General features: G+C 47.9%; 1 protein-coding gene across 1 annotated transcript; it reads left to right on the top strand.

The window, feature by feature from the left end:
* The first annotated feature begins 652 nt into the window (after positions 1 to 652).
* On the top strand, positions 653 to 7,372 carry HMGN1 (high mobility group nucleosome binding domain 1). The gene is made up of 6 exons (XM_047796716.1): positions 653 to 850; positions 1,168 to 1,200; positions 1,287 to 1,316; positions 1,398 to 1,448; positions 4,550 to 4,678; positions 6,518 to 7,372. The coding sequence occupies exons 1-6, from the start codon at positions 836 to 838 to the stop codon at positions 6,563 to 6,565; spliced, it is 306 nt and encodes a 101-aa protein (XP_047652672.1). The 5' UTR covers positions 653 to 835; the 3' UTR covers positions 6,566 to 7,372.
* Positions 7,373 to 9,930: the final 2,558 nt, after the last annotated feature.

Genomic DNA, 9,930 nt, shown 5'->3' with positions numbered 1-9,930 from the left:
CCCAGCAGGGTAGCAGGGCCGCGACTCCAGGGACGTCGCAAAAACCCGCGTCTGCGCAGTGCAGCCCCGCGCCGACTTTCCTTCCCACGACCTCCCCTTCCGCGCCTGCGCACTAGAATCCGCCTCCTGCAGGCCAGCGAGGCTGAAGACCTATTAGCCTTTCTTACCAACTGAGGTGGAAGAAGTTGGTTCATATTTGAACGTGTTATCTCTTCCTTCCCAGTCTGTGAGACTAACTAAAACCCTCCCAACCCAATTCACCCTACAGTGGAGGGACTTGATCCCCGGGCTTTCCGGGCTCTGGCTGGCGCCCAGGTAGCCAGGGGGGTTGGGGGCGGGCTCACCCGGAGACCACGTGGCGGGCCTCAGCCAATCGGCGCTCAGACCGCACTTTGCGGCTCGGCTTCAAACAAACTACCGTGAGGCGAGGGCGGCCCGTGGGGCCCCGCCCCCTCGCCTGGGTCTGGGGCCCCGCGAGACGGCGGGCGGGGTGGGGGCGCCGAGAGCGGGGGCGGGGCGCAGTGGTCGAGTGACGGCCGGCCTCACCTATTCCGGGCGCTGGCCGCGGCGCGGTGGGCCCCGCAGCCAATGGGCGTGGGTGGGGGCGGGGGGCGGCCCGGCTGGAGGGGAGGGGGAGCCTGCGGCCGGGGGATGCGGGGGGAGGAGGGGGCGGGCTCCCAATCCGGTTCCATCCGGTTCTCCCACCGCCCCCGCCGCTGGTCCCAGCAGCTCCGGCGGCGGGAGGAGCGGCAGCGGCCAGGCAGCCCAGATTCGCGAAGGCTCTCGGCGCGCCGCGTACCGCAGGCACCCGGCACGCGCCCGCGCCGTCGCCACGATGCCCAAGAGGAAGGTGAGCGGCGGCCGCGGCCCGCACACGCCCCCTCCGCCGCCCGGCCGCGGCGCCCAGCCAGGCAGGCCCAGGCCCCGCCGCGCCCTCGGCGGCGCTGGGCCCGGGAGGCGCCGCCGGCCGGCGGAGGGCGGGCGCGCACCGGCCTGGGGCGCGCGGTTCCGGAACGTTCGGCGGCCCGCGGAGCCGGGTGGGAGATTCGAACGCGGCGGCGGGAAGCCGCTGACGTCACGCGGCCGGGTATTGTTCTCGCGGGCGCAGGGCGCGCGGGCACTTTTGTTTGCGGGCTGCGCCCACTCGCTGTCTGCTTCCTCCCGCAGGTCAGCTCCGCCGAGGGGGCGGCGAAGGAGGAGGTAAGAGCCCCCCGCCTGTCCCAGGGGTGGGTTCGGTTCGCCCCGCGTCCCGTGCGTCTTGCTCATTTTGCTTTTCTCTCCCGAAGCCCAAGAGGAGATCGGCGAGGTTGTCAGCTGTAAGTAAAGTGAGCCCCTAATCTTCCTTTTCCGTGGGATGCTAGCGCGGGAAGAAACTCAGTGCTACCTTTGCCTTTCAGAAACCTGCTCCTGCAAAAGTGGAAGCGAAGCCAAAAAAGGCGGCAGGAAAGGTAGGTTTCCAACTTAAACCCTAAGAGACCGTGGTGTCTTCGAAATGCCGCGGTGCTACCTTAACGCACGTTGCCGGCGGCGGCCAAGACCTTGACTTTGAGTATCAAAATTGTCTACAGTTTGACGTCATAATCTCCTGGAAAGTCGGGACTTGACCACGTTTACCACTGTGATTTAAGGTTTTCATAATATGAGTAAAGAACATTTTTCTGGCCTGGGTAAGATATGGTGGATGTAGTGATTATCCCGGTTTGTGGAGATAGAATGTATCACAGTAATGCTGCTGCAGAATTTGGGAAACTTAAGACGGCCGCAAATACTGGGAGAGTAACTTTGGCTTCCCAGGGAAATCCATTCTTTGTGTTGTGCTCCTTATGGCTAGCGCTTCTCTGTTGGTTGCACGCCTGTACTTCCTCTTGCGACCATAACAGCAAAGCTAGTCCTGAGGCCAGCAGAGGGGAATGTGTACGTGTCTGCGTGTAAGGTTTGCAAGGCAAGGTAAGGGGTCCTGTTTTACATGGAGAGAGCAAGAGTTGTGTTCCTTGGAAACGTGACTAAGAGGAGTCTCAGAGTTTAACGTGCAGTTGTATGCTTAGGAGTTCCCTGAATTGTTTTATTGTATCAGACCGAGTTAACGGTAAACAGCATGACCATTGCTTTGGAAGAGATTCACCATTGCTTTATTCACGTTGCGGGCTTGGGGGCTGAAGTTGTTCTTGGGTATGTGTTGGTTTGAAAATAACTTGGGAAAGCAAAATGTGTCTATGTCATTTGTAACTTTGTTTTTGGAGGTAGCATTGAAACCAGCCTCTGGGAAGCTCTCCTTGTTATTCAGGGGAAATTCACTGGTGTGATTAATTTCTGTTTACTCAAAACTTCCCTGAGAGTTTGCTAGTAGAAGTCTCCCCTTATAAGTCTTTCTTGCCATCACCTGGTTCCTAAACTTGTGGGTGGAAGCTCAGCATTGCTTAATCAAAGGGTGTCCTGCCCCCTTGTCCCATGGCCATCCGTTCCCCGCCCCCCCGCATTTCTTTCTTTAATCGTTGTGTAGAGGTCAGTGGTGAAAGTCATTTTTCCAGTAGAAAGCTCTGTTTTGTGACTTTAAGGGTTCAAAGAAGGTATGTGTGTAGTACATCAGCTTTCTCACACCAAAAAGTAGGGAATACTTTTGTACAAAAAATAAGAGTACCCCAGAAACTTCATGAAGGCAGGAAAAAATAGTGGATCTTGTTGCATAGTGGGGTTTTTTGGGGTTTTTTTCCCCTTATTTATCTCTGTCTATATTTTGATCTCCCCTTAAAATTTTCTTAAGTGAAAACTTTGTTTAAATTTTACCTCCGTTTGGTTTGGGGAGCACAGAGGTAATCAGCATCTTCCTCTCAGTCAGAGGCAAACAGGTAAGTTTTCACCTTGATGTTTCTTGAGGAATAAAATTGTCAGTTCACTTTTCTCAAAGGAAAAATGATGGGAACAAGGAGGAGCATTTTCCCCTCGAGTTTCTGTAGTGTGGCTTTGCGTAATTGATGGGTTTGCAGACCTTAGAGGGGGTGGGCAAATCTTTTGATGTGTTGATTACCTTTCTACAGACACCTTGTTTTGTTTCATCTCATTCTCCAATATTAACAGTTAGAAGTGGTTTTCAGTCTAGGCTATTGCACGTTCTGTTTTTACTTTTTTTTTTGTCTTTTTGTTGTTGTTGTTGCTATTGTTGCTATTTCTTGGGCCGCTCCCACGGCATATGGAGGTTCCCAGGCTAGGGGTCTAATCGGAGCTGCAGCCACCGGCCTACGCCAGAGCCACAGCAACGTGGGATCCGAGCCGAGTCTGCAACCTACACCACAGCTCACGGCAACGCCGGATCGTTAACCCACTGAGCAAGTCCAGGGACTGAACCCGCAACCTCATGGTTCCCAGTCGGATTCGTTAACCACTGCGCCACGACGGGAACTCCTGTTTTTACTTTTTTATATTACTGTTACAGTGGTTATGAAATTAGTGAGAAATCTGAAATCACTTATAAAAGAACCATTAGTTTTTGAGGGGGTGCTTTTTAGGGCCACACTCGAGGCATATGAAGGTTGCCAGGCTAAGGGTCAAATCAGAGTACAGCGCTGGCCTACGCCGCAGCCACAACCATATCAGATCCAAGCCTTGTCTGTGACCTCCACCACAGCTCACAGCAACGCTGGATCCTTAACCCGCTGAGCAAGGCCAGGGATCGAACCTGCAACCTCATGGTTCCTAGTTGGATTCATTTCCTGTGAGCCACGATGGGAAATCCAAAAGAACCATTTTTTAAATACAAAGGGATTATGACACTTGACAGTGTTGTTTATGAGATTATTTATCCCGAAGATACTGCGTTACTAGTCAGTGTCCTGCCGTCTTTCTGTGTGATTTGCCACTTCTGCTACAGAGAGTATTGCACTGGTGTTTCCCCTCAGGTAACACCCAACTTTCCAGGGACGTTGCTTACTTGGCTTGGCTCTTGTCTCCGTTCTGTTTACAGAAATGAATATGAGGTGTTTGTTACATTTTCTCCTTCGCTATCAGTGGGTGGCATCCAAAAGTATTGTTTTATAAAGTGGCTTAATTTTGAACTTTCGCCTTTGTACTAACACCTGTGCTTTTTGTGTTCTTCAAACACCTAAACAAAAGCGATACACTCTCAAATGATTGATACTCTGGGCTCTTCATTATGTGAGATCCAGGGCTTACCTGTGGCGGGATCGTCAGCCTGACCCCCCAACATGTTGCTGCTTTCAGGCAGATGGTCTCACTGTGAGGGGGACCGTCCGTCGGGACAGTGGTTGTTTGACAGTTTGATGATTGTTGGTGCTTGAAAGCGGCGTGGGGGCGGGCGGGGCTGCAGCGGGAAGAGCTCGCTGCCGGGGCTGCGGCTTCAGCTCCGTTCTGTCCTGCGGCGCTGGCGAGATCAGGGGCTGGTTGAGAAGGTGGCAGAGGTCGCGTCTCTCAAGCTTTAGGTGTCGTGCTGGGGTGGGCCCGAAGGTGTGTCGTTGAAGAGGTGTGTCACCCAACTCAGGCTGCCCCGGCACAGCAGTCGCGGCGAGACTTAAAATATGCTCTCATTCCATCACAGGATAAAGCTTCAGACAAAAAAGTACAAACTAAAGGGAAAAGGGGAGCAAAGGGAAAACAGGCCGAAGTGACCAAGCAAGAGATGAAAGAAGATCTGCCTGCGGAAAACGGAGAAACTAAAAGCGAGGAGGTCAGGAGTGTGTGTGTGTGAAGTTCAACTGAAGAGTAAACGGCAGATTGTATGTTTTCATGTAGCGGATAAGACATCTTTACCATGACATTAACAAAGCTTTGTAGAAAGACTCCAAGTGAATGGATAGATGATTTTTGCGAATTAGGAACTCCCTAATTGCTGGTGTTTTTAAAAAGATTTAGTTTACTAAACAATATAACGCATTTTTTTTCACATGACCTCATGTTTAAACAAATACAAAACTCTTCTCAAATTGCTATCTGTAGAACCGTTAATAATTTTTTTTGGTTTTTATTTTATGGTAAAAAATGTTTTTATTTTCTCCATTGCCTTCACTTGCCATATTTTTTTTCCCTCACTTTCATTTTTTTTTTCTCATTCTGTCCACACCTGCTGCCTGTGGAAGTTCTTAGACCAGGGATCAAACCTGTGCTGCAGCTGCACCAGGTCCCTAACCTGCTGTGCCACAAGGGAACATTCCCCACTTTCATTTCTAATGAAGAACGTTTATTTTTCTTGAAAATAACCATTTTTCTAAGATTAAGTAGTAACCTAATGTTAAGCAGTTAAAAAGATTGGTGTCTTCAATCTTTATCCTTTTAATCTGTGAGAGGTTTTATCTTAAAAATTAAGTGGGTTGCAAGGTTTTGATAAATCACTTTTTAAGCTAGGCCCTTTTTTTAACATTGGCTAACCAGAAAATGTTGATAATTTAGGTTGTTAATTTTTAAACTCTGATATTTATGGATCAGATTTTAAACTTATTGACTGTTCCTATGATTTAGTTACTATTTATTTAAAAAAAATTTTTTTTTGGTCTTTTTGTCTTTTCTTGAGCCGTTCCCGCAGCATATGGAGGTTCCCAGGCTAGGGGTCGAATCGGAGCTGCAGCCACCGGCCTACACCAGAGCCACAGCAATGTGGGATCCGAGCCGCGTCTGCAACCTACACCACAGCTCACGGCAACGCCAGATCGTTAACCCACTGAGAAAGGACAGGGATCGAACCCGAAACCTCCTGGTTCCTAGTCGGATTCGTTAACCACTGCTTCACGACGGGAACTCCTCACTGTTTACTTTTAATTCCTAGTTCTAACCACACATCAAACATTGTGATATTAAGATGACATTAGTCCAGTTATGGGGGAGTGGTGGCCTTCTGATACTTTTTAATCAAGCTACGTTACATCTATAAGGTTGCTCTGAATACTGGACAGTTGTTCACGGTGGAAATGATAGGAGTAGATTGTTGAAATGTTCTCATTACATTTCCATGGACTGATCAAATCGTAACCTTCTTTTATAAGTGACATTGAACTCGGGGCCAACAGAAAGGGCGCTCTGACTCGTGCCTCGGTGAAGGTGTGCAGCGTGTGTTTCCTCCCTGCAGTCCATCACAGCCTCCTTGCACATAGCAGTCAGTGCTAGACAGCACGGCACCTGTCTAGTCAGCGTGGTTGACCAAAAGCATGAACAGACGCGAGATGTGTGGCGTTGAATAAACTGAGAGAGACACTCGTTAATAGTGTTACAGCTCTAACAAGAGGCAGAACAACTTCAGCTGGGAGTGTGAGTGTTGGGCGACTGAGATTTTTTTGCTTTTTTCCATCTGCACGTGACCATGGACGTGCCTGAATGTTGATTTTGGGGTTCCAAGTAAATTTTAGTGAGTTAGGTGAATTCACAGATACAGCAGCTATAAATAATGAACATTTAATGTATTTTTAAGACCATAGCTAAAATAAGTAAAACTTAGTTTGTGTTAAATGCTAAGTATCTCTGACACGGCAGTGACACGGGGTCCGTGTTTAATCACTTTTTATCCCTTGATTTGCAGAGCCCGGCCTCCGATGAAGCAGGAGAGAAAGAAGCCAAGTCTGATTAACAGCACACGCCCAGTCCTGCAGTGGTCCCTGTGTCCCTTCTTGTACAATCCAGAGGAATATTTTTATCAACTATTTTGTAAATGCAAGTTTTTTAGTAGCTCTAGAAACATTTTTAAGAAGGAGGGAATCCCACCTCATCCCATTTTTTAAGTGTAAATGCTTTTTTTTAAGAGGTGAAATCATTTGCTGGTTGTTTATTTTTTGGTACAACCAGAAAGTAGTGGGATATTGAACGTGGGAGGCTTTGAATGTCTTGGGTGTCAGCTTAACATTCCATAGATGGGGAGCTTTTATATCCTGTAATACAAAGCGTACTAAATGGTGATTTGGAGTCAGTTGTGCATTTAACGTCTTGAACACTCGAAATTACTTCTCTTCCCATGTTGTTTTTGGTAGAACTGTTTCTAAAGCAGACCAACCTTGACCTTGGCTCTCCTTGTCAGAATTGTGTGCACTCTGTAACACCTTTGGTCGTGGTAGTCCAGTTTTCCTAGTAATTTTGTTAATGTGCTGTGAAAGACTGAACATTTGAGTACGTAGTATATATGATATTAAAATTGTGAATTAGTGGGACTTACGATATAACAGCATATCATCATTCGAAGATATTGGTACTTGATATCCTGTTAAGGAAAATTTGCCTCCAAATTTTAAGCTGTAAAGTCACTGGAATAACTGTTGAGAAAAGAATTCACAACTATATGATTTTTTTAGATTTTTGGTACGTATGTTAAGAATTGTGTACAAGTTGAAATATCTGTGTACTGATCCTCAAAACAACCAATAAAATCTCAGTTACGAAAGAACTTCTTGAAGCACTTGTATCCAGTTCTGGTTTAAATTTTATATTATTAAGTAATTTCTGCATTTGTTCTTGCCGAGATTTTTATTAAAATTTTGGAAGAGTTCCCATCGTGGCGCAGTGGTTAACGAATCCGACTAGGAGCCATGAGGTTGCGGGTTCGGTCCCTGCCCTTGCTCAGTGGGTTAACGATCCGGCGTTGCCGTGAGCTGTGGTGTAGGTTGCAGACGCGGCTCAGATCCCACATTGCTGTGGCTCTGGGGGTAGGCCGGTGGCTACAGCTCCGATTAGACCCCTAGCCTGGGAACCTCCACATGCCACAGGTGTGGCCTTAGAAAAGGCAAAAAGACGAAATTTTGGAAGAGTGCAATGTTTCATTTTTCTGTAACACTTTCAGGGTATATTTTGAAGATACTTGTGTGGTAAAATTGGTTTAATGGGAATGGGAACTCCATGCAATGTCCTCTGAAGCAGAAGAAACACATAATTATCTACTCTTCATATAAAGTAAGCTTACGAATACTGAATAGAATGAACAAGGTCTGGTAGGTTTGTATTTGCATGGTTTGGGGATTTGCTTTCATTTGGATTGTACTTCCAGCTTGCTGCTATCTGAAATGTCTTTAGAGGTGGCAGACATCTGCTGCGCTGCTTTGGCAAATGCACAAGTGGGGCCAGAGGTGGTACCTTGCCAGGGTTACCACTGCAGAGGGAGAAACCTTGGAACAAAGTTTAGAACTTTTATACACTGAATATTAATTCACCTGTAGACTTAATTAGTAGGAGGCAAATAAACTTTAAAAATGAGACCTGGAGGGAGTTCCCTTCATGGCGCAGTGGAAATGAATCTGACTAGGAGCCATGAGGTTGTGGGTTCGATCCTTGGCCTCACTCATTGGGTCAAGGATCTGGCGTTGCTGTGAGCTGTGGTGTAGGTTGCAGACACGGCTCGGGTCAAGTGTGGCTGTGGTGTAGGTCGGCAGCTATAGCTCCAACTGGACCCCTAGCCTGGGAACCTCCATATGCCGTGAGTGTGGCCCTAAAAAAGGCAAAAGACGGAAATAAGTAAATAAAGGATTCTAAGGGGGTCAGTGAGCTCTGCAAGGGCTGTATGCTCCTGGAATAACCCGTTAGCAGAATTCATAGGGAGTGAAGAGGTGTGGTGTAAAAAGTGAGGCTACAGAAAATGCAGAGGACATTGGCTTGGGCCGAAGTGACCCCTTGAGGGCTTTGGCAACCCTTGGGAGATGAGCGGTGGTTGTGACACTGGAGGGCCTGAAACAGTGATAAAGGTTGATTGGCCTTTAGTTTCTGAGTTCCAGTGGAACAGGTCGGAGTTTGGATGTGTAAATTAACATGGAGCTGAAACATTGAGTTTTGCCCTGTGTATGGATACCTTGTGCAGTTTTTGGGTATCAGAATGTCTAGCAACCATTAGTAGTAGTGAAGGGATATTCAGGAGTTCCCACTGTGGCTCAGCAGGTTAAGAACCCAACGTAGTCTCTGTGAGCATGTGAGTTCCATCTCTGGCCTAGCTCAGTGGCCAGAGCGAGTTGCCCCAAGTCGTGGCATAGGTCGCAGGTGTGGCTTGGATCCAGCATTGCTACTGTGGTTGTGGTATAGGTCAGCAGCTGTAGCTCCCATTCAGCTCCTAGCCCAGAAACTTCCATATGCCACAAGTATAGCTATGAAAAAGGAAGAAAAAAACCAAAAAATGGAATTTTACCCCTATAATCCACCTGGCAGTGTTCTTTTGTACTATCCAGGCATCCCACCCCTGGAATGTGATAAATGTTTATACTCACGAAGAGCTGCTTACTCTGATTTTTTTTTTTTTTTTTGGTCTTTTTAGGGAGGTACCCTTGGCATATGAAAGTTCCCAGGCGAGGGGGGTCGAATTGGAGCTGTAGCTGCCTGCCAACACCCCAGCTCATGGCAGTGCTAAATCACTTAACCCACTGAGCGAGGCCGGGATCGAACGTGCAACCTCATGGATACTAGTCAGATTTGTTTCCACTGAGCCATGGTGGGAACTCCTTGCTCTGAACTCTTTTCTAGTAATAAAGAGATTTATAAAAAAATTTTTTTTTATAGGAGTTCCCGTCGTGGCGCAGTGGTTAACAAATCCGACTAGGAACCATGAGGTTGTAGGTTCGGTCCCTGCCCTTGCTCAGTGGGTCAAGGATCCGGTGTTGCCGTGAGCTGTGGTGTAGGTTGCAGACTCGGCTCGGATCCCACATTGCTGTGGCTCTGGCGTAGGCCAGTGGCTACAGCTCTGATTCAACCCCTAGCCTGGGAACCTCCATATGCCGCAAGAGCGGCCCAAAGAAATAGCAAAAAAAGACAAAAAAAAATTTTTTTATAAATAGCACAACAGGGTGTCTGACTTCTTGTAGGATGACACCTAAATTTTCTGTCTGGAGAAGTGGAATGAAGTGCTTCTAGTTCCTCACCTTAAGCTTAACTTCTAAAATGAACCCTCAGAGTTCTGTTGTGGCTCAGTGGTTAACGAATCCGACTGGGAACCATGAGGTTGCGGGTTCGATCCCTGTCCTCACTCAG

This window comes from Phacochoerus africanus, chromosome 1 (genome assembly GCF_016906955.1).
Source record: "Phacochoerus africanus isolate WHEZ1 chromosome 1, ROS_Pafr_v1, whole genome shotgun sequence".
NCBI lineage: Eukaryota > Metazoa > Chordata > Mammalia > Artiodactyla > Suidae > Phacochoerus > Phacochoerus africanus.
Note: the sequence above shows the minus strand (reverse complement) of the source record. Positions and strands in the feature narration are given on the sequence as shown.